Raw genomic sequence first — 24,585 nt, forward strand, 5'->3', positions numbered from 1 at the left:
TGGGTGTATAATATTAATATTTTAATGACCATTAAATATTATAGATTATGCATTGAAATCCCCCACTGTTAGCCCAGTGAAGAAGACAAACAGTGAGCACATTAGCAACAGATTAGCCAAGCCAGAGTTAACATTACAACCAGTGTTTAATTGAGTATTCAATAAGTATGTATTCTCACAAGGCAAATGTACAGCAAACAACTGCCAGCTGACTAGTACCACAGGAGGTGAGCAGCAAGACCAGCTACACACAGATCCAGACAGACTTACTGTCATGGCAATAACTTCTGGGGGCAGAAAAATAATAACAACAAGTGATTAAATCATAGAAAAGGGTCCACTCTGCATCTGTAAACACAAATTCTGCAGACAGGCCCTAACTGAAGATGAACTCTTAAACAAAAAAGCTCAGTATGGACTGTATCAATAGCATGTATCTAGAATGCTCTAGAATAGAATGCATTTTTCATCAATCACATAAAAAGGGCCTAGGATGATAATGCAATAAACAATGTACTAATAATAACAACAACAAACAATAACAACAACAAGAATAACAGTATTAAAGCTTTTCGTGACCATATCAACATTCAGTGTATTGGGGGAAAAAATCCAATATACTCTTTGTATATAAAAAAAGAAGCGATCAAGTTCATGTTCTCAGAGGAGGGGTAGTGGGGGGAGGACGACGACGACGACTGAAGGTGTGAGCACAGGAGGCTGGTGAGGGGAGGACGGCTTATAATAATATCTGGAATGGTGTAAATGGAATGGCATTAACACACATGGAACCCATGGGTTTGATGCATTTGATACATTTCTATTTACTCGTTCCAGTCATTACTATGAGCCCGTCCTCCCCAATAAAGGTGCCACCAGCCGCCTGTGATGAGGAGGGGGGGATCAGGTCAGGTGCTTCCACACATTTGGGGCTCAGAGAGAGGGGCAAGTAGCTTTGTCCCAAATCTGTTTGTGCTGTATAGCCAACTACTATGGTCTAACTAAGTCGCTCTGGATAAGGGTGTCTACTAAATGACTAAAATGTAAATGTCATTGTCATGCCAAACATGCCATTAATAATTCATTGTTTGGCATGCAATGACCACAGGAGTTGGCTATACAGCACAAACAGATTTGGGACCAGTCTAGGAGCAGAGGGGCGAGGGATGGGTGTGCTCAACAGATTTTGGGGGGCGGAGGTGGGTCAGAGAAGGGTGGTGGAGCTCCTTGATGTCCGTCTATGTGGCGTATCTCTTGGTCCACTGTTTGGCTATCCTGTCGTGCTCTGGTCTGTTGGTCGTGTACTGGGTGGCGATGCTTCCTACCAGAGGGTCAGCTGCGAGGAGGGAGAACAACATGGATTAGAGTATTTTAACCACCATTATATCACATTTTGTGGGTAGAGGGCACATAGCCCGTCTTCTCTGCCTATGGCAGCCTCTCTAAATAGCAAGGCTATGCTCACTGAGTCTGTACATAGTCAAGCATTTCACAGACTGTTCTAGTGCCCTCGCTAATTCATTGATATAAAGTGAGCTCCAAAATAATTGGAACAGTGACAATTTTTGTTGTTGTTTTGGCCCTGTACTCCAGTACTTTGGATTTGAAATGATACAATGACTATGAGCTTAAAGTGTAGACTGTCAGCTTTCATTTGAGAGTATGTTCATCCATATCGGGTGAAATGTTTAGAAATGACATATTAGTGCGTGTAACTTTCTCACTCATCACTACTCACAATTCATTCAGGATTATTCATAATCATGGTAGCATCCACATTAATTAGAAGTATTCAGACATATTATATTCTTATTTACAATAAAATTCTCCAAAATGACACAATACACTATTTACCATTCATTTATATTGGGCACAAAATAATATGTTACTGTCCCAATACTTTTGGAGTTCACTGTACTGTGTCACCCCTCGGCCCGAAGGAAAGAAGTCTGTATGTTTATTGCCCATTTTAACTGCACACTTGTTGCTTGTGTACATGTTTCCCCCCCCAACACAGCTTTCCATCAATTTGCATTGCAGACCCTCATGCCACATTGAGTCAAAAGCTTTTTTGAAATCAACAAAGCATGAAAAGACTGCCTTGGTTTTGGTTTGTTTGTCAATAACGGTGTGCAGGGTATATACATGGTCTGTCGTACTGTATTTTGGTCAGAAGCCAATTTAACATTTGCTCAGGACATTGTTTTCACTGAGGAAATGTTGGAGTCTGCTGTTGATGATACTGCAAAGGATTATTTTTTCGATTTTTCAGAGTGAATCTCTCTCTCTCTGAATGGGTGATAGGGGTGTCACTCACCAGGGTTGCAGTCAGTGAGCAGGGAGCAGATGGACAGCAGCACCTTGGAGATGGTGAGGGCGGGGCTCCAGTTGTCCTTCAGGATGTCCAGACAGATCACACCCTGACTGTTGATGTTACAGTGGTAGATCCTGGTACGGAACGTCACCTAGGAAACAACAATGTTTCTCTAGAAATCAATACACCCGACTGTCATTGAAGTTATACTGGTAAATCCTGGTACGGAACGTCACCTAGGATACAACAAAGTTTCTCTAGATCAATGCACCCTGTGGTTTATGTGCTTTTTCCAGTCCTTCGGGAGCTGAGCATCTCTTTGTGCCAGTAACACAGAAGAAGAGGAGCGGAACATTAGGAAGACAAGAGACTAAACATCATTAGGGAGCCACCTCTGACCTCCGGGCTGCCTGCCTGAACAGTGGAGGGATCAGAGTGAGAGTGACATTGGAGACGCACCCTTTGACTCAATCACACTCTCCCCCTCTATCTCCCTAGCTGACTCATTCTCTCTCAATCACTTCATGAGTGACTAACCATGCTGGCCTGCTTGTGGAAACTGTGCTCCATAACTGTGCTCCCAGGCTATCCCAAGGTGTGGAGTGGATCTGCTAGTCTAGTCTGTGGTGTTTGTGTACCCTGTTCTCAGACAGCAGCTATAGGAGTCTGTCTGTCTGTCTGTCTGTCTGTCTGTCTGCCTGCCTGCCTGCCTATATGTCTGCAGCTCTGTTCACAGCCTAAACCCAGCGGGAGGCCTGGCTCTCAGAGCGGCAGATATGTTTCCGTTCATCCTCATCATCATCCTTTCCGTCTCTCAGGAAAGAGAGAGAAAGGAAAGGAAGAGACAGATAGAGAGAGGGAGAGAGAGAGAGAGAGAGAGAGAGAGAGAGAGAGAGAAAAGGAAAGGAAGAGAGAGAGAGAAAGACAAGGAAAGGAAGAGAGAGAGAGAGAGACAAGGAAAGGAAGAGACCGAGAGAGAGAGAGAGACATGGAGAGAGAGAAGGAAAGGAAGAAACAGAGAGAGAGAGAGAGAGAGAGAGAGAGAGAGAGAGAGAAGGAAAGGAAAGGAAGAGAGAGAGAGACAAGGAAAGGAAGAGAGAGAGAGAAGGAAAGGAAGAGACAGAGAGAGAGAGAGAGAGAGAGAGAGAGAGATGGAGAGAGAGAGAGAGAGAAGGAAAGGAAGAGACAGATGGAGAGAGAGAGAGAGAGAGAGAGAGAGAGAGAGAGACAAGGAAAGGAAGCGAGAGAGACAGACAAGAAAAGGAAGAGAGAGAGAGACAAGGAAAGGAAGAGACAGATGGAGAGAGAGAGAGGGACAAGGAAAGGAAGAGAGAGACAGATGGAGAGAGAGAGAGAGAGGAGAGAGATGGAGAGAGAGAGAGGACAAGGAAAGGAAGAGACAGATGGAGAGAGAGAGAGAGACAAGGAAAGGAAGAGACAGATGGAGAGAGAGAGAAGGGAAGAAAGAGAGAGAGAGAGACAGGTGGTGAGAGAGAGAGAGACAAGGAAAGGAAGAGACAGATGGAGAGAGAAAGAGAGAGAGACAAGGAAAGGAAGAGACAGATGGAGAGAGAGAGAGAGAGAGACAAGGAAAGGAAGAGACAGATGGAGAGAGAAAGAGAGAGAGACAAGGAAAGGAAGAGACAGATGGAGAGAGAGAGAGAGAGACAAGGAAAGGAAGAGACAGATGGAGAGAGAAAGAGAGAGAGAGACAAGGAAAAGAAGAGACAGATGGAGAGAAAGAGACAAGGATAGGAAGAGACAGATGAAGAGAGAGAGGAAGAGATAGACAAGGAAAGGAAGAGACAGATGGAGAGAGAGCGAGAGAGGGAGAGAGAGAGACAAGGAAAGGAAGAGAGGTGGAGAGAGAGAGAGAGAGAGAGAGAGAAGGAAAGGAATAGACAGATGGAGAGAGAAAGAGAGAGAGACAAGGAAAGGAAGAGACAGGTGGAGAGAGAGACAAGGAAAAGAGGAGACAGATGGAGAGAGAAAGAGAGAGAGACAAGGGAAGGAAGAGACAGATGGAGGGAGAAAGAGAGAGAGACAAGGGAAGGAAGAGACAGATGGAGAGACAAGGAAAGGAAGAGACAGATGGAGAGAGAGAGAGAGAGAGAGAGAGAAGGAAAAGAGGAGACAGATGGAGAGAGAGAGAGACAAGGAAAGGAAGAGACAGATGGAGAGACAAGGAAAGGAAGAGAGCGAGAGAGAGAGAGAGAGAGAAGGAAAAGAGGAGACAGATGGAGAGAGAGAGACAAGGAAAGGAAGAGACAGATGGAGAGAGAAAGAGAGAGAGACAAGGAACGGAAGAGACAGTTGGAGAGAGAGAGAGAGAGAGAGAGAGAGAGAGAGAGAGAGAGAGAGAGAGAGAAAAGAAAAAAATAAAAGACAGATGGAGAGAGAAAGAGAGAGACAAGGAAAGGAACAGACAGATGGAGAGAGAGAGGAAGAGATAGAGAAGGAATGGAAGAGACAGATGGAGAGAGAGCGAGAGAGGGAGAGAGAGATACAAGGAAAGGAAGAAAGGTGGAGAGAGAGAGAGAGAGAGAGAGAGAGAGACAAGGAAAGGAAGAAAGGTGGAGAGAGAGAGAATGAATGGAAGAGACAGATGGAGAGAGAGCGAGAGAGGGAGAGAGAGATACAAGGAAAGGAAGAAAGGTGGAGAGAGAGAGAGAGAGAGAGAGAGAGAGACAAGGAAAGGAAGAGACAGACGGAGAGAGAAAGAGAGAGAGACAAGGAACGGAAGAGACAGTTGGAGAGAGAGAGAGAGGAGAGAGAGAGTTCACCAACCCAAACCAACCCCATAGAGCCTCAGGACAGCACTCAGAAAATCTGGCCCAACCAAATCATCACAGAACAAAAATAAAAATGTATCACCTATTGGAAAGACACCACCAAAAATCTAAGTAAACTTCAATGCTATTTGGCTCTAAACAGACAGTACATGGTGGCAGACTATCTGACCACTGTGACTGATAGAAAACTGAGGAAAAAATTGACTAGGTACAGACTCAGTGAGCACAGTCTGGCTATAGAGACCGGTCTGCACAGACAAACCTGGCTTCCCAGAGAGGACAGGCTGTGCTCACTCTGCTCCAGGGGAGAGGTAGAGACAGAGCTGCATTTCCTACTACACTGTGACAAATACTCAGGCCAAAGAGAATATTTCTTTCCCAAAATTATAATTCAATACAAAGAATTTGAAACTATAAAAGATGAAGAAAAAAATCCAATATTTATTGGGTGAAAAGCCAAAATGTGCAGTTTTGGCAGCCAAAGATGTGTCCTCCTGCTACAACCTGAGGGACAGCCAGTGAAAAGTGCAAAGTAATGTCGATAATATTTCCCATCTTGTTTTGTTTTGACACGTCAATGACACATCATGTGTCTTCTCAGTCATGTTGACACTGGTCTACTACTCTTGCTTTAATGTATTTTTATTCTCATTAATATTGTTGTTGTAGTTGTTGTTAATGGTAAACCCATGTCCACTACTACTAGTATTATTGCTGTTGGTTCCACCATTTATTTATATAGAAATATATATTTTTATTTTATTTTTTATTTTTCAATATGTGTACTTTGACAATGTAAGTAATAATGGACTTGCCATGTCAATAGAATTGAATTGAGAGAGAGAGAGAGAGAGAGAAAAGGAAAGGAAGAGACAGATGGAGAGAGAAAGAGAGAGCGAGAGAGACAAAGAAAGGAAGAGAGAGAGATAGAGAGAGAGAGACAAGGAAAATAAGAGAAAAATGGAGAAAGAGAGAGAGACAAGGAAAAGAAGAGACAGATGGAGAGAGAGAGAGAGAGAGACAAGGAAAGGAAAAGACAGATGGAGAGAGAGAGAAACAAGGAAAAGAAGAGACGGATGGAGAGAGAGAGAGAGAGAGAGAGAGAGAGAGAGACAAGGAAAGGAAGAGACAGATGGAGAGAGAGAGAGACAAGGAAAGGAAAAGACAGATGGAGAGAGAGAGAAACAAGGAAAAGAAGAGACGGATGGAGAGAGAGAGAGAGAGAGTGAGAGAGAGAGAGACAAGGAAAGGAAGAGACAGATGGAGAGAGAGAGAGACAAGGAAAGGAAGAGACAGGTGGAGAGAGAGAGAGAGAGAGTGAGAGAGAGAGAGACAAGGAAAGGAAGAGACAGATGGAGAGAGAGAGACAAGGAAAGGAAGAGACAGATGGAGAGAGAGAGAAGGAAAGGAAAAAGACAGATGGAGAGAGAGAGAGACAAGGAAAAGAAGAGACAGATGGAGAGAGAGAGAGCCAAGGAAAGGAAGAGACAGATGGAGAGAGAAAGAGAGAGCGACAAGGAAAAGAAGAGACAGATGGAGAAAGAGAGAGAAACAAGGAAAAGAAGAGACAGATGGAGAAAGAGAGAGAAACAAGGAAAAGAAGAGACAGATGGAGAAAGAGAGAGAGAGACAAGGAAAGGAAGAGACAGATGGAGAAAGAGAGAGAGAGACAAGGAAAGGAAGAGACAGATGGAGAGAGAGAGAGAGAGAGAGAAGAGAGAAGAGAGAGAGGAGAGAGAGACAAGGAAAGGAAGAGACAGATGGAGAGAGAGAGAGAGAGAGAGAGAGAGAGACAAGGAAAGGAAGAGACAGATGGAGAGAGAGAGAGACAAGGAAAGGAAGAGACAGATGGAGAGAGAGAGAAGGAAAGGAAAAAGACAGATGGAGAGAGAAAGAGAGAGCGAGAGAGACAAAGAAAGGAAGAGAGAGAGATAGAGAGAGAGAGACAAGGAAAATAAGAGAAAAATGGAGAAAGAGAGAGAGACAAGGAAAGGAAGAGACAGATGGTGAGAGAGAGACAAGGAACGGAAGAGACAGATGGGGAGAGAGAGAGAGAGAGAGAAGGAAAGGAAAAGACAGATGGAGAGAGAGAGAGAGAGAAACAAGGAAAAGAAGAGACGGATGGAGAGAGAGAGACAAGGAAAGGAAGAGACAGGTGGAGAGAGAGAGAGAGACAAGGAAAGGAAGAGACAGATGGAGAGAGAGAGAGACAAGGAAAGGAAGAGACAGATGGAGAGAGAGAGAAGGAAAGGAAAAAGACAGATGGAGAGAGAGAGAGAGAGAGAGAGAGAGAGAGAGGGAAAAGAAGAGACAGATGGAGAGAGAGAGAGCCAAGGAAAGGAAGAGACAGATGGAGAGAGAAAGAGAGAGAGACAAGGAAAAGAAGAGACAGATGGAGAAAGAGAGAGAGACAAGGAAAGGAAGAGACAGATGGAGAAAGAGAGAGAGAGACAAGGAAAGGAAGAGACAGATGGAGAGAGAGAGACAAGGAAAGGAAGAGACAGATGGAGAGAGAGAGAGAGAGAGAGAGAGAGAGACAAGGAAAGGAAGAGACAGATGGAGAGAGAGAAGAGGAAAGGAAGAGACAGATGGAAGAAGAAAGAGAAGATACAGATGGAAAAAGAGAGAGAGACAAGGAAAGGAAGATACAGATGGAAAAAGAGAGAGAGAGACAAGGAAAGGAAGAGACAGATGGAGAAAGAGAGAGAGACAAGGAAAGGAAGAGACAGATGGAGAAAGAGAGAGAGAGACAAGGAAAGGAAGAGACAGATGGAGAGAGAGAGAGACAAGGAAAGGAAGAGACAGATGGAGAGAGAGAGAGAGAGAGAGAGAGAGAGAGAGAGAGAGAGACAAGGAAAGGAAGAGACAGATGGAGAGAGAGAGAGACAAGGAAAGGAAGAGACAGATGGAGAGAGACAAGGAAAGGAAGATACAGATGGAAAAAGAGAGAGAGAGACAAGGAAAGGAAGATACAGATGGAAAAAGAGAGAGAGAGACAAGGAAAGGAAGAGGCAGATGGAGAAAGAGAGAGAGAGACAAGGAAAGGAAGAGACAGATGGAGAAAGAGAGAGAGAGAGAGAAGAAGGACAGGAAGAGGAAGAGACAGAGAGAGAGAGAGAGAGAGAGAGAGAGAGAGAGAGAGAGAGAGAGAGACAAGGAAAGGAAGAGAGAGATGGAGAGAAAGATCGAGAGAGAGAGACAAGGAAAGGAAGAGACAGATGGAGAGAAAGAAGAGAAAAGGTGGCAGATAGATACAGACAGACAGAGTGAGAGGCCCCACATCCTGAGGCAATCACTGAACTAAACTCTCTCAGGGTCGACCCCCAACCAACGCACCAGCATAGAGTATTTTCTCAATAATAACCCCGAACATAGCCACTCGCATAACGCATATTCTCTGGCCCCCCCCATAAGGTCGGAGTCCAGGCCCCTACGACCAGTAGGTCCAGGTTGCGGGCCCGACTATTTTCTATACTGAGTACTGCTAACCCAGAGTCTTTCCTGAGACATTGTACATTATATGTCCATTGCGCTGCACACAATTTCAATTTAGTCTTGAATGATGGTTGCCAAGATATAGTATACCAGAGAAAAGGGACTGTTGATATTGCAACCACATAACTCAAACGCTGGTTAACCAGTATGAAAGAAATCGCAAACAACTTTCTTTATTCATGTCCTCAAGAACTGTTGTCTGATAAAGATAGCAATCTGTTTGCATCTGCCAATTGATTGACTGTCCAGTATCCAGAAGATCTGTCCCCAGAGCTTCCTATACAGTTAGCCTCTTTCCATATCGTGTTGAGTCCGGCAATTAAAGAGAATGAGAGACTCAAGGATGTTACAGAACTGCTGAAGAACTCCCTGAAGGTGCCACTGCAATCAAGCTGTTTCCTCCATCCCTGTAACTGTTGTTTCTGCAGACTGATCGTTTTCTAAACCATAACTCAGAAAGAACTACCTACAAAGCATTAGGCTCTCAGTCTGATATGAGCTTTAGAACACCTGAGTAAACTCCATTTATTCATAGCCTTGACCATGGCATTTGTTCACTGATATTCCCTCATACTTTCAATCAGCTCTGCTTCCCTTTGTAGTCTGTGATAGTTTGCAAGCCCTGCCACGGATGATGCAATCACTATTGCACTCCACACTGCCCTTTCCCACCTGGACAAGGTACACTTATGTGAGAATGCTATTCATTGACTCACAAGTTAAGGATCCTGGGACTAAACACCTCCCTCTGCAACTGGATCCTGGACTTCCTGACGGGCCGCCCCCAGGTGGTGAGGGTAGGTAGCAACACATCTGCCACGCTGATCCTCAACACTGGAGCTCTCCAGGGGTGCGTGCTCAGTCCCCTCCTGTACTTCCTGTTTACCCACAACTGCATGGCCAGGCACGACTCCAACACCATCATTAAGTTTTCAGACGACACAACAGTGGTAGGCCTGATCACCGACAACGACGAGACAGCCTATAGGGAGGAGGTCAGAGACCTGGCCGGGTGGTGCGAGAATAACAACTTATCCCTCAATGTAACCAAGACTAAGGAGATGATTGTGGACTACAGGAAAAGGAGGATCGAGCATGCCTCCATTCTCATCGACGGGGCTGTAGTGGAGCAGGTTGAGAGCTTCAAGTTCCTTGGTGTCCACATCAACAACAAACTAGAATGGTCCAAACACACCAAGACAGTCGTGAAGAGGGCACGACAAAGCCTATTCCCCCTCAGGAAACTAAAAAGATTTGGCATGGGTCCCGAGATCCTCAAAAGGTTCTACAGCTGCAACCTCGAGAGCCTCCTGACTGGTTGCATCACTGCCTGGTACCCTCCAGTGAACAGAGCTGAGAGACTGCATTTACCAGCTTTTCTCTCAGTCAGTTGTTATTTTCTTCTATTCAAATCGTTGTTTTGTTGCTCAACATGCTCCTAGTCCAAAGTTATTTCAAAACCTTCCAGCTCTCAAAATATCTTCTCCAAGGCAAGCCATATATCTTTTTAGAGCAGGGCTGCCCAACCCTCTTCCTGGAGATCTACCGTCCTGTGGGTTTTCAGTCCAACCCTCTTCCTGGAGATCTACCGTCCTGTGGGTTTTCAGTCCAACCCACTTCCTGGAGATCTACCGTCCTGTGGGTTTTCAGTCCAACCCACTTCCTCGAGATCTTCCGTCCTGTGGGTTTTCAGTCCAACCTTCGTCCTGTGGATTTTCAGTCCAACCCTCTTCCTGGAGATCTACCGTCCTGTGGGTTGTCAGTCCATCCCTCTTCCTGGAGATCTACCGTCCTGTGGGTTTTTAGTCCAACCCTAATTTAACACACCTGATTCTACTAATTAGCTGCTCAACAAGACCTTAGCTAGCTGAATCAGATACGCTAAATTAGGGTTGGACTGAAAACCTACAGGACAGTAGATCTCCACGAAGAGGGTTGGACAGCCCTATTTTAGAGTATTCCATTTATCATGATTTAAAAAATAGAACGGAACACATGGGAAACTTCCTTAAATACGTGCTAAAAATAAAGATGTATTTGTCTATTTGTGTTTCAGAGGCGCCATTGATGCACCTGTAACTGCTTGTCTCTAAAATAGCCAGTATTTCAAGCCCTGAAAGCCTAACCCAAGGCCCAAATCAAAAATACAAATAAACAGAATCTGTCAACATGGGCTCCTGAGCAAGCACCAGTCTAGCTTACATACCAGTGTGTGTGTGTGTGTGTGTGTGTGTGTGTGTGTGTGTGTGTGTGTGTGTGTGTGTGTGTGTGTGTGTGTGTGTGTGTGTGTGTGTGTGTGTGTGTGTGTGTGTGTGTGTGTGTGTGTGTGTGTGTGTGTGTGTGTGTGTGTATACCTTGGGTGGTTTGAAGGGGTAGTCTGGTGTGAAGGCGATATCTAGGAAGAAGACTCCTCCCTCGTATACAGAGCCTGGTGGTCCCAGGATGGTGGATCTCCACTCATAGATGTTGTCTCCTTTTGGACCCGCACTGCAATGGCACAGTAGAAAAAATAAAGAAATTCAGTGTACAGAATGTATTTAGAAAGCAGGAAATTACATTTTAATCATGTTACTCAATTCCTGATTCAGCCGTGTGTCACGCCCTGACCTTAGAGATCCTTTTTATGTCTCTATTTTTGTTTGGGCAGGACGTGAGTTGGAGTGGGCATTCTATGTTTTTGTGTTCTATGTTTTCTGTGTGTTGGCTGTGTGTGGTTCTCAATCAGAGGCAGCTGTCTATCGTTGTCTCTGATTGAGAACCATACTTAGGTAGCTTTTTCCCACGTGGTTTTGTGTGTAGTTATTTTCTGTTTAGTGTCTTTCTGCACCAGACAGAACTCTTTTGGTTTTTGTTCATTCTCTTTGTAATTTTGGTTAATCAGTGTTCAGTTCCAATAATAAAGATGAACACGTACCACGCTGCACCTTGGTCCTCACATTCTTCCACCAACAGCCGTTACAGAACTACCCACCACCAACGGACCAAGCAGAGTGGTAAAAAGGAGGAATGGACATGGGAGGACATCCTGGGTGGCAAGGGATCCTACACATGGGAGGAGATCGTGGGTGGCAAGGGATCCTACACATGGGAGGAGATCGTGGCTGGAAGGGATCGCCTCCCATGGGAACAGGTGGAGGCAGCCAGGAGAGTGGAGGCAGCAGGAGAAGGGAACCAGCGATTTGAGGGAACACGGCTGGCAAGGAAGCCCGAGAGGCAGTCCCCCCAAAAAATTGGGGGGCACACAGGGACTGTGGCAGAGTCAGGTTGGAGACCTGAGCCCACTCCCCGTGCTTACCGTGGCGAGCATGGGATTGGTCAGGCCCCACGCTATGGGGTGATGCGCATGGTGTCTCGGCCGAGTATTCACAGGCCGGTGTGCTCGGTGCCAGCGTCCCGCATTTGCCGGGTGGAAGCTGGCATCCAGCCAGAATGGGTGGGGCCAGCTCTGCGTTCGAGACCGCCAGTGCGCCTCCAAGGCCCAGTGTATCCAGTGCCTCGGCCAAGGAAGAGGCCTCCTGGATGTCTCCCCAGCCTGGGGAGTCCTGTCCCTGCTCCCAGAGCCAGGTCTCGTGTGCCTCCCCAGCCCGGTGGGTCCTGTGCCTCCCTCCAGCCCGGAGCTGCCAGAGTCTCCTTCCTGTCCGGGGCCCGCGGCGAGGGTCCCCAGTGCGGGGTCGGCGGCGAGGGTCCCCGCTCCAGAAGCACCACCTAAGTGGGCCAAGCCTAAGGTGGAGCGGGGTCCACGTCCCACACCAGAGCCGCCACCGCAGATAGATGCCCACCCAGACCCTCCCCTTAGGTTTTGTGGCCGGAGTCCGCACCTTTCGGGGGGAGTGGGGTACTGCCCTGACCTTAGGTCCTTTTTATGTCTCTATTTTGGTTTGGTCAGGGTGTGAGTTGGGGTGGGAATTCTATGTTTTCTATTTCTGTGTGTTTGGCCGGGTGTGGTTCTCAGAGGCAGCTGTCTATTGTTGTCTCTGATTGAGAACTATACTTAGATAGCTTTTTCCCACATGGTTTTGTGGGTAGTTGTTTTGTGTCTTTCTGCACCAGACAGAACTGTTTTGGTTTTTGTTCATCCTCTTTGTAATTTTGGTTAATCAGTGTTCAGTTCCAATAATAAAGATGCACACGTACCACGCTGCACCTTGGTCCTCACATTCTTCCACCAACAGCCGTTACACCGTTTATGTGTTGTGAAAGATAGAGGTAGGTAGAAGGGGGTCTCTCTTATCAACCATCCAATCTGCTATTCAATCTATTCTGTATAACTCCATATTCATTATCAGATATGTGCCCAGGTAAATAAGAGATTGCATCTGTAAGCAGTTATCTACAAGATCAATTTCAATTCACAGATAACTGAATTGAAGTACATAATAAACAATACAAATGAACAGTAAACATTACACTCACAGAAGTTCCAAAAGAATAAAGACTTTTATGCCATGTCTATATATACAGTCTCTCTCTCTTGCCGCACACAGTGGCAGATTGCCCTCCCTGTAGTACATGACAACTACAGTGTAGACGAGAGCAGCTGGCTGCTGCTGAGCTTAATTGTTACATTGCCTCCTACTACACACAGTGGAGAAAACAGATCATCTAATCCTATTTTCCCAATGGAATCAGGCCAGACACACCTCTGTCTTATACCGCTCTTACTTTCATCACTTAGAGAAGAGTGGGAGCGAGCGAGGCAGAGACAAGTAGAGAGAGAAGGGTTAAAGGAGAGAGAGCGGCTGGAAGAGAGACAGAGAGAAAGGGAGAGACGGGGAGAGAGAGGGGGGCAAAGCAGTAGAAAGCGAGAAAGAGATCGAGAGGGGAGCCATTAATGCAACGCGAGTGAGAGTATCACTAAAGCCATTCATGTGAAATGGTAGCCGGCAGTAAAGAGGTAGGCCTCTGTATTTTCTGTCTAGCTCAGTTTGGACAGTGAGGAATTGTGGGAAACAAGCTTAGAAAGGAGATTTCTCGCTTTTGCCAGAGATGACACATTGTGGTCCATGTACTGTAAATAGTCTGAGGCGGGGAGGAGGGAATGAGAGAGAGGGAGGGGGGGTGAGAGAGAAAGAGGCAGAGTAGAGAATGAGAGGGAGAGAGAGGGGAGAATGAGAGTGAGCGAGAGAGAGAGGCGGAGGGGAGAATGAGAGTGAGAGAGAGAGCCGGAGGGGAGAATGAGAGTGAGCGAGGGAGAGAGGTGGAGGGGAGAATGAGAGGGAGCGAGAGAGAGAGGCGGAGGGGAGAATGAGAGGGAGAGAGAGGGGAGAATGAGAGTGAGCGAGAGAGGCGGTGGGGGGAGAATGAGAGGGAGAGAGAGGGGAGAATGAGAGTGAGCGAGAGAGAGAGGCGGAGGGGAGAATGAGAGGGAGCGAGAGAGGCGGTGGGGGGAGAATGAGAGGGAGAGAGAGGGGAGAATGAGTGTGAGAGAGAGAGAGAGGCAGAGGGGAGAATGAGAGGGAGAGATAGGGGAGGAGAATGAGAGAGGTGTGCCTCCAGGAGACAGACAGTTTGGCTGTAGTAAATAGTTCTGGACCTCGTCACGGTCTAGCCTGTTGTTGCCCAACATGACTGAATTATTAAGGAGAGATCTTTGTTTGTGGGTCAAATCAACCCATCACTGTCGGTGGTTGAGACAGACGTTTTACATGGCACTCTCTACTAGTCCTCTTATGGTTGGCCAAAATAGTTATTTTCTCCCCTCTCTTCCCACAGTAAGTCTATATATAGGCTACAGACCGCATCTGGATATGTTTAGAGCACCACCAGCGACACACATTTCTAACCCTGGCTTGTGGAACTACTGGTTTCCCTATCCAGTAGCATAACAAACTACTGTACTGCATCAATGTGTTTCATCACCGGTCCTCACTCTGCCACTGTGGTGGGTAGTAAAAGCCTAACCACACATAAAAGCATAAAAACATAATTATGGAGAAACAGGCCTCAGTGACATCGGAGACGGATGATGATGTAATATTAGTGTCATAAAGACACAGTCTTTTCCCTCTCTGTTCATCAACTCCCTCTACCAAGGCTTCCTCATCCCTCACTCCTCCCTACCTTCTCCCCCTGCCCCTCTCTCCCCCACACCCACACCATCACACAGTCTCCCCCTAACCATAACCCCCCCCAAGATTCTTCCTCCCTCACCCATCCTCCCTCATCTCCCACGGCTTTTCCTGAAAACTATTTTTACTCAGGCGGCAACGTTTCGAGAGTTTGGACACTTACACTGGTAGCAGTGTGGATAGAGGAGATGTCCCAGACTGACACTGGTAGCAGTGTGGATAGAGGAGATGTCCCCGACTGACACTGATAGCAGTGTGGATAGAGGAGATGTCCCAGACTGACACTGGTAGCAGTGTGGATAGAGGAGATGTCCCAGACTGACAATGATAGCAGTGTGGATAGAGGAGATGTCCCCGACTGACACTGATAGCAGTGTGGATAGAGGAGATGTCCCAGACTGACACTGGTAGTAGTGTGGATAGAAGAGATGTCCCAGTCTGACACTGGTAGCAGTGTGGATAGAGGAGATGTCCCAGACTGACAATGATAGCAGTGTGGATAGAGGAGATGTCCCCGACTGACACTGATAGCAGTGTGGATAGAGGAGATGTCCCAGACTGACACTGGTAGTAGTGTGGATAGAAGAGATGTCCCAGTCTGACACTGGTAGCAGTGTGGATAGAAGAGATGGCCCAGTCTGTAACTGGTAGCAGTGTGGATAGAGGAGATGTCCCAGTCTGACACTGGTAGCAGTGTGGATAGAAGAGATGTCCCAGTCTGACACTGGTAGCAGTGTGGATAGAGGAGATGGCCCAGTCTGTAACTGGTAGCAGTGTGGATAGAGGAGATGTCCCAGTCTGACACTGGTAGCAGTGTGGATAGAAGAGATGTCCCAGTCTGACACTGGTAGCAGTGTGGATAGAAGAGATGGCCCAGTCTGACACTGGTAGCAGTGTGGATAGAAGAGATGTCCCAGTCTGACACTGGTAGCAGTGTGGATAGAGGAGATGTCCCAGTCTGACACTGGTAGCAGTGTGGATAGAAGAGATGTCCCAGTCTGACACTGGTAGCAGTGTGGATAGAAGAGATGGCCCAGTCTGACACTGGTAGCAGTGTGGATAGAAGAGATGTCCCAGTCTGACACTGGTAGCAGTGTGGATAGAGGAGATGTCCCAGTCTGACACTGGTAGCAGTGTGGATAGAGGAAATGTCCCAGTCAGTCAGAGGGAGGTATTATATGACAGAGGATATCCCTGACACCACTACCTCTCCTGTTGAACACATACACACGCACGCACAAACACCCTTATACACGAAACACACACACACACACACACACACACACACACACACACACACACACACACACACACACACACACACACACACACACAAGCATTTAATTGGGCTGCAATTTCTGAGGCTGGTAACACTAATGAATTTATCCTCGGTTTTTCGTCAATCCAGATGCCCAGATATTTATAAGCGGGTGTAACGTGTGCGCTGGGAGTTGGGAAGCAAGTTCAGGGAGTGAATACATTTAATGAATGAACGAAACATAATACAAAAAAAGAAACACGATCAACGCACAGACAAACTGAAACACAAACAACACCTGGGGAAGGAACCAACGGGAATGACATAAATAGGGCAGGTAGTCAAGGAGGTGAGGAGGGTTAAACCAAGGCCCCATACATTTTAACGGGTTAATAAATGATGTTATGATAAACTGTAAGGTCTCCTCTCCTAAGAGACCTCTGTGTGTGTATTAACACCTGTTTTGAGTGTTGTGCCCTTCAGACATTATCAGATTCATACATACTCATCCTGTCTGGGCCCCATCTGGCTATCTGAGGTTCTGTTAATACGACTGGTTTTCTGAGAACACAAGGCTGCTGCAGGCCTGATGAAAACAGCCGCCTGTCAGAAGATGCTTGGACTCGTTCACCTTGTTATGGCCCTATACTTGTGATGAAAGGTCAAGTTTCGGTCAAACCCACTTCTGAGCTTTTAATTGCTGACAAGATGGTTGCTGATGTCAGGGAGAGGTTAGATTTATTAAAATGCTGTTGCCAGGGAAACTCACGCAAGGAGGACTGGGAGAGGCTATATGAGTTACAGGATGTCTAAGACATTTTGCAGAACCTGGGGAGAGCTATCATATACTGTACTCTGTACCAACTTCTGCCAACATTTGTATTACTAAAGGATCATTTTAATACTTAAACAAAGAGTATGTGTTTCCTTTCCATTACTAATGTATGTTTGATAATTATATAGACCTGATCATTTGTTGAAGAACTTGACCAACAGAGTCCAGGTGAGTGTCATGAGGCGCTGATGTGCGTGACAATGGTGACAAGTGTGCGCAATAATCAGCAGCCTGTTGACCGAGAGGCTGGAGAGGGGGCACACGTGTACAGTACTAGTCAAAGGTTTAGACACACCTACTTATTCCAAGGTTTTTCTTGATTTTTTACTATTTTCTACATTGTAGAATAATAGTAAAGACATCAAAACTATGAAATAGCACATATGGAATTATGTAGTAACCAAAAAAAGTGTTAAACAAATCAAAAGATATTTTAGATTTTAGATTCTTCAATGTAGCTACCCTTTGCCTTGATGACAGATTTGAACACTCTTGGCATTCTCTCAACCAGCTTCACCTGGAATGTTTTTTCCAACAGTTGTGAAGGAGTTCCCACATATGCTGAGCACTTGTTGGGTGCTTTTCCTTCACTCTGCAGTCCAACTCATCCCAAACCATCTAAATTGGGTTGAGGTCAGGTGATTGTGGAGGCCAGGTCATCTGATGCAGCACTCCATCACTCTTCGTCTTGGTCAAATATCCCTTACACAGCTTGGAGGTGTGTTGGGTCATTATCCTGTTGAAAAACAAATGATAGTCCCACTATGCGCAAACCAGATGAGGTGGCGTATCGCTGCAGAATGCTGTGGTAGCCATGCTGGTTAAGTGTGCCTTGAATTCTAAATAAATCACCGACAGTGTCACCAGCAAAGCACCCCCACAACATCACCGGTCCAATGTCCATTGCTCATGCTCAACGGTCCAATGTCCATTGCTCATGCTCACCGGTCCAATGTCCAAACAAGTATTTTCTTCTTGTTGGTGTCCTTTAGTAGTGGTTTCTTTGCAGCCATTCGACCACGAAGGCCTGATTCACTCAGTCTCCTCTGAACAGTTGATGTTGAGATGTGTCTGTTACTGGAACTCTGTGAAGCATTTATATGGGCTCCAGTCTGAGGTGCAGTCAACTCTAATGAACTTATCCTCTGCAGCAAAGGTAACTTTGGGTCTTTCTTTCCTGTGGCGGTCCTCATGAGAGCCAGTTTCATCATAGTGCTTGATTGGTTTTGCGACTACACTTGAAGAAACATTAAAAGGTCTTGAAATTTTCCGCATTGTCTGACCTTCATGTCTTAAAGTAATGATGGACTGTCATTTCTCTTCGCTTGTTTCAGCTGTTCTTGCCATAATATGAACTTGGTCATTTCCCCTTTCATGGAGTGACTCATTATATAAGTGAAGTGTTGTATGTTTTCAGGCCCAAGGGTACTGCATGGATGTCAACAAATCACTAGGGAATAACAACTCTCTAAGGAGCATATCCTGAGTGCTTACCCTGCATAAGTCCATACTAGAGATCGAGGGAGAGAGAGAGAGAAAAGATGACGGATGGACAGACAGGTAGACAGACAGGCAGACAGGCAGGCAGACAGACAATGGGAGTACAGTAGTATTACCATGTACTTATACTCCACCATGTAAAGCTAATCCCTCCCATTCCAGATTATGGGCTAACTGGATTATACGTGCCTGTGGATAGATGATACTGCACCAGCTAGCTACTGCGGCACAGAGACACATTGCCAAATCCATCCATACACGTCAGTGACCACTCTCCTCTCCTCTGCCCCCCCCCACACACACTCTCATCTCCTCTTCTCTCACCTTGTTTCACTAACACATTGATTCATGGATATTAACCTTAATATTAACCGTGACCTGATCAGTTGTGATTCAACCACAATCATCCCTGTGGTCGCCATATGACCTTTGACCTGGTTTATCCTATTAAATGTAAATTCAGATTGGAATTCCATTACTCAGATTCCATGTTTCTACACTGATCTCTGTGATGTCAATCATCATCAAAGAGAGAACCACCAATGTGATTATTATTGACTGGTCAACGTGAATTGATTACATCATCTTTTATTGTGCTCATAAATGCCTTGACAATGCTTCAGTTACCGAAGGTCTAGGGGGCTCCTGAAGACTATAAGTAACCAGTCACCAGCGCACACACACACACACACACACACACACACACACACACACACACACACACACACACACACACACACACACACACACACACACACACACACACACACACACACACACACACACACACACACACACACACACACACAGGATCGTTATAGTGAACAATCAGCAACACAGTCATTGAGTCTCATTGAGGTCTCGTGGAATACTCCACTGCTAAAGGCTCAGAAAGAGGGGAAAATACCCAAATCCCTCAGACAGAAAAGCTCTTTTCAGTGTTTTGTTCCTTCCAGCTAAAAGGCCTGTGTCTGCTTGGTACTGGTCTTTGTGTGTCCTCGTTTGGCCAGCTAAATGCTCACAATGCACACTTTCATCAGGAGCAACATACAGGCTGGGAGGAGGGAGAAAGAAAGATCCGATGCCCTCTGACCTTTCAATGAGCGGTAAACCAATTGTGTTCCCATTGTCTTCGGCCCCATCGCCTAGCAACCCATCCCTGGAGTATGTGTGTGACTGTGTGTGTTCCATGACTGGAATAAATACTGAATTGCTAATAGTCACGCATCAATGGTTTGTAATTTGGTTCATAACTTCCACTTACATGACATCCGTCAATTGAATTATTATGAACAGATCATGTGGAAATCAAGTGACAACTTTATTAGGTACATATTGCAGACAGTATCAGCCAGACAGCAAGCAATGCATTAGGCCTACATGCCACTCACTCTTACTCAACTTACCCCCATATACAGAGAATATTATCAACTTCAATCATCAGAAGGGGATGAAATCAACTATTTTGGTTTGTGAATTATTTGGTATGACAAGATCTAGACATTTAAAGGTAATTTCCCATTGAGCCGACATATACAGGGTTTACAATGAATGTGGTCTTTGCGAACATGGGAACATTGCATTTTGTCCGCTATGTACGTTTTAAAGGCAATCGGGTTGAATCTAGCCCCTAATCAGGATTTCAGCTTTCCCTCACAGTGCAGTCACAAGCTTCATAACCATCAACCTTCGTATTCTCCTCCTGCTTCTTCCCTGAATGACATGGAAAGAAAGTCTGTCTACGTCTCTCCACTTCTGTCTCTGTCGTCTGTGTTATGTTCACAAACATGCAGCAACAACTCCCTAGCTACAGTAACCTATTACCACTCTCCGAATACTTCACTGCCCTGTCAATAAATGGACAAGACACAACGGTCTCAGTCCAGTCCAGGTTAATACCCTGCTTCCCAAGCTTCCCCAGTGATCACTTGAGTGATGATAACCTCTCATGTTGCCATTACTGCACCTTACAGGTAATTCATTAACATGACTTGTGTAGGTGTTGAAACACTAACAGTGAGCCATAAAACAGAGTGCAGAGAGAGGAGAGGACAGCGGGAGTCAGAGGAAGACGGAGAGAGAGAGAGAAGAAAGAGAGGCGAGCAGGGGATTATGTCAACACACACAAGTGCGCATGCAAGTATGCACACACACGCACTCACGCAGTCTGAGAGGAAGAGAGATCAATTGGAGCAGAACTGTTTGTCTGACCTCCAATTTAACTATATAGCGTGAGGATCAGTTATAGGCTGAGAGGGGCAGACAGGGTGGATCAGGGTCACTAGGGCTTAGAGCTGAGAGGACCGTGGAGACAGACACATTGGTCTGAGGAGTACATCAAATCAAACAGCCTGTGAAAGTAGAGTACAGTATTATAAACTATTTCTGTTGGATCCACAACTACCATTGTTCTGTAAGGAGACTGCCAGGAGACTCAATAGCAATCCATATCTTTTCCAATTTCACACACACACTTCCAAAAACAGCCATTGTAAAAACTACATAGAAGTGTTCCTTGGCAGCATCACATCAGTGAGAGCAAAGCCAGCCTTGTGAGCCAATGGCCAGAATCATGATTCCTGCTAACTTCTGCTCCTGTTTTTGTCCCAAATCAGACCAGTCCTGGTGGTATCTGTCATGGCTTTTATCTTAACGTCTTTTCATCTTCTTCAAAAACTGAGAGCGAAAGATTGAATCTTCTTTGCAGGAGAGACTAGATCCTTATCTCACAGAGAGATAAAGAGGAGGGTAGCAGTCAGTCAGCAACAATACATCAAGTAACTCTGCAGTTTACACCAGTGGGGGCTGGTGGGAGGAGCTTTAGGAGGACGGTATCAGACACATCCAACATATGGAAACCAGGTTTGACTCGGTTCCATTTATTCCATTTCAGCAATTTCAATGAGCCCGTCCTCCTATAGCTCCTCCCACCATCCTCCATTGGTTTACACCTTCTGTGTACTTAGAAGAAACCTTTCCTCACCTCTAAAAACTGCTATCCCTTGCAGTCCAGTCAGCAGGCAAAGCACTTTGGGGCGAGGGAGGTAACATTAAATTAAGGGAAGCAGTGAAATCCCTGTCTTAAATGTTATGCTACAAGCAATGAATGGCTTTAATTGCAACACTCAAAAGAGTGATACAGCCGGGCAAGACAAAATAAATAGGAGTGCATGAAACAAAGCAATAATGTGCAAGAACTGGCCCCTCTGGTTGTTCACAGATCCCAAGGAGAAGGACTGGGAGAAAGGGTGGTTTTTTATCTCTTATCTCCACACTGCACACACAGCACTGTGTGTGTGTGTGTGTGTGTGTGTGTGTGTGTGTGTGTGTGTGTGTGTGTGTGTGTGTGTGTGTGTGTGTGTGTGTGTGTGTGTGTGTGTGTGTAAGACCTGTGACTGTGGTTGTGTGTGTTTGCAGTGCGTGCTTGCGTGCCTGCGTCACGTGCGTGTCAACAATGTGTGTGTGTATGTGTGTGTGGGGCGAGAGAGGGCAGCATAAGACCTGCCGACTCAGTGGTTGTGAGAATTTCCAGAGGAGCTTGTTACCTCTCACTAATTAGTCAACAAGGACTTAGCTTCTGATTACTGTCCCTTTCTAGCCAAATAAATAAACAAATACATAATAAACACGTACAAAAATGGTGGCTTAGCTTTTGATTAGGTTTCCCTAGTGACTGAAAAATAGGGTAGGTTTCGAGATGCGCACAAAAAGTAGACTCCAATATCTTCCTTTAACAAAGACAGTTCATGTATTTTTTGTTGCTGCAGCAGGATATATCATTTTCACATAGATGTTTTGGACAAAGCCGCCTTCTGTGTGTGCATGAATCAGTTTCCACAGGCAAAACCTCGCAACTGTAAAAAAAAAATGTTTTTAAGGGACCTTTGGGCTTGAGGATATCCTCTTGGTCTAATGGCTTGGCTTACGAGAAGTCTGTGGCAAGAATCCCACCAGTTACACTTGTTATGGTATAAATAAACCATCTCTCTCTTGCCTATAGTGATCATGACTGTATTGATTACACTGCACTGAGAGCATTGATTTCACAACAGTGCTATTGAGATACCTGCCTGCAAATGACACACAAGTCTCTGTCCTGTGACGCCTGACCATCCGCTCTTCGACACCCTTTCTTTCTCAAAACTGTACCAGATTGAGTTTGAAGACCTTCTCTCACTCTCATCTAGATTGAGTTGTCCTGTATTCCCAAACCCTCTTGCCACTCCACTTATTTGAGCTATTGCAGGGCTTAATGATTAGTTGACCAGTTGAATTAGGTATGCTGGCACTGAAATAGATGAAATATGTGAAATGGCTGCTGGTCCCTGAGGAGACGGGGTTGGGAGACCCTGAACACAGAGATTCCCCACGTTTCCTCTGTTCTCCCTCTCAGTGGCAGCTGTGAAAGGGAAGGAGGAGAGCCCCCTGAAATGAAAATCAAAGCCCTGGCAGGAATCTGATATCCTGTCTTTGTGAGGGGAGCAAGGCCATGGGCATGTGTGTGTCTACACTGGACTCCGTGCCAGAATTGTAATAGAATTCCACCCTTGCCAGTGTTTGCATTGGAAGCCATTTGTCCGGGTGACAACATTTCACTGTTTACAGTTAATACACACGAGCAGCAGATACAACCTGAGCCTCTCAGTGACTGGAGGACCCAGGCCACAAACATTTGACAATATATGTGCTTGTACATGCTTATAATGCATAATGCTTCAAAACAATTTACATCTGTCAGCTTTAAGTAGTGTTACCACTTTTATTAACAAAGCCTCAGAGCGGAGGAGACGGAGAGGAGGAAAGAAGGAGAGGAGGAAAGAAGGAAAGAAGGAGAGGTGGAAAGAAGGAAAGAAGGAGAGGAGGAAAGAAGGAAAGGAGGAAAGAAGGAAAGGAGGAAAGAAGGAGAGGGGGAAAGAAGGAAAGAAGGAGAGGGTGAAAGAAGGAAAGAAGGAGAGGGGGAAAGAAGGAAAGGAGGAAAGAAGGAGAGATGGAAAGAAGGAAAGAAGGAGAGGAGGAAAGAAGGAAAGAAGGAGAGGGGGAAAGAAGGAAAGGAGGAAAGAAGGAGAGGTGGAAAGAAGGAAAGAAGGAGAGGGGGAAAGAAGGAAAGAAGGAAAGAAGGAGAGGTGGAAAGAAGGAAAGAAGGAGAGGGGGAAATAAGGAAAGGAGGAAAGAAGGAGAGGAGGAAAGAAGGAAAGAAGGAGAGGTGGAAAGAAGGAAAGAAGGAGAGGAGGAAGGGAGGGGGAAAGAAGGAAAGAAGGAGAGGGGGAAAGAAGGAAAGAAGGAGAGGGGGAAAGAAGGAAAGGAGGAAAGAAGGAGAGGTGGAAAGAAGGAAAGAAGGAGAGGAGGAAAGAAGGAAAGAAGGAGAAAGGGGAAAGAAGGAAAGGAGGAAAGAAGGAGAGGTGGAAAGAAGGAAAGAAGGAGAGGGGGAAAGAAGGAAAGAAGGAAAGAAGGAGAGGTGGAAAGAAGGAAAGAAGGAGAGGGGGAAAGAAGGAAAGGAGGAAAGAAGGAGAGGAGGAAAGAAGGAAAGGAGGAAAGAAGGAGAGGTGGAAAGAAGGAAAGGAGGAAAGAAGGAGAGGTAGAAAGAATCAGAGGTTGAAAGAAGGAGAGGTGGAAAGAAGGAAAGAAGGAGAGGTGGAAAGAAGGAAAGAAGGAGAGGAGGAAAGAAGGAGAGGGGGAAAGAAGGAAAGAAGGAGAGGGGGAAAGAAGGAAAGAAGGAAAGGAGGAAAGAAGGAGAGGTGGAAAGAAGGAAAGAAGGAGAGGAGGAAAGAAGGAAAGAAGGAGAGGTGGAAAGAAGGAAAGAAGGAGAGGGGGAAAGAAGGAAAGAAGGAGAGGGGGAAAGGAGGAAAGAAGGAAAGAAGGAGAGGGGGAAAGAAGGAAAGGAGGAAAGAAGGAGAGGGGGAAAGAAGGAGAGGGGGAAAGAAGGAAAGAAGGAGAGGTGGAAAGAAGGAAAGAAGGAGAGGGGGAAAGAAGGAAAGGAGGAAAGAAGGAGAGGAGGAAAGAAGGAAAGGAGGAAAGAAGGAGAGGTGGAGAGAAGGAAAGGAGGAAAGAAGGAGAGGAGGAAAGAAGGAAAGGAGGAAAGAAGGAGAGGTGGAAAGAAGGAAAGGAGGAAAGAAGGAAAGAAGGAGAGGGGGAAAGAAGGAAAGGAGGAAAGAAGGAGAGGAGGAAAGAAGGAAAGGAGGAAAGAAGGAGAGGTGGAAAGAAGGAAAGGAGGAAAGAAGGAGAGGTAGAAAGAATCAGAGGTTGAAAGAAGGAGAGGAGGAAGGAAGGAGAGGAGCACTTTGAGAAAGAGTAAGCACACCACTGATTTACACTGCTCTTAAAAC

General features: G+C 45.8%; 1 protein-coding gene across 1 annotated transcript in view; it reads right to left on the reverse strand.

Moving 5' to 3' along the window:
• Positions 1 to 127: 127 nt before the first annotated feature.
• Positions 128 to 24,585, reverse strand: part of LOC118398036 (ubiquitin-conjugating enzyme E2 E2-like) — a 48,224-nt gene continuing 23,766 nt past the window's right edge. The window contains exons 3-5 of the mRNA XM_035792996.2: positions 10,956 to 11,088; positions 2,318 to 2,465; positions 128 to 1,336 (exon numbers count right to left, since the gene is read on the reverse strand). Coding sequence (XP_035648889.1) covers positions 1,239 to 1,336; positions 2,318 to 2,465; positions 10,956 to 11,088 — 379 coding nt within the window. The 3' untranslated portion in view covers positions 128 to 1,238. The remainder of the gene's footprint in view (positions 1,337 to 2,317; positions 2,466 to 10,955; positions 11,089 to 24,585) is intronic.

The sequence above is a fragment of the Oncorhynchus keta genome, chromosome 19, assembly GCF_023373465.1.
Source record: "Oncorhynchus keta strain PuntledgeMale-10-30-2019 chromosome 19, Oket_V2, whole genome shotgun sequence".
Classification (NCBI taxonomy): Eukaryota; Metazoa; Chordata; class Actinopteri; order Salmoniformes; family Salmonidae; genus Oncorhynchus; species Oncorhynchus keta.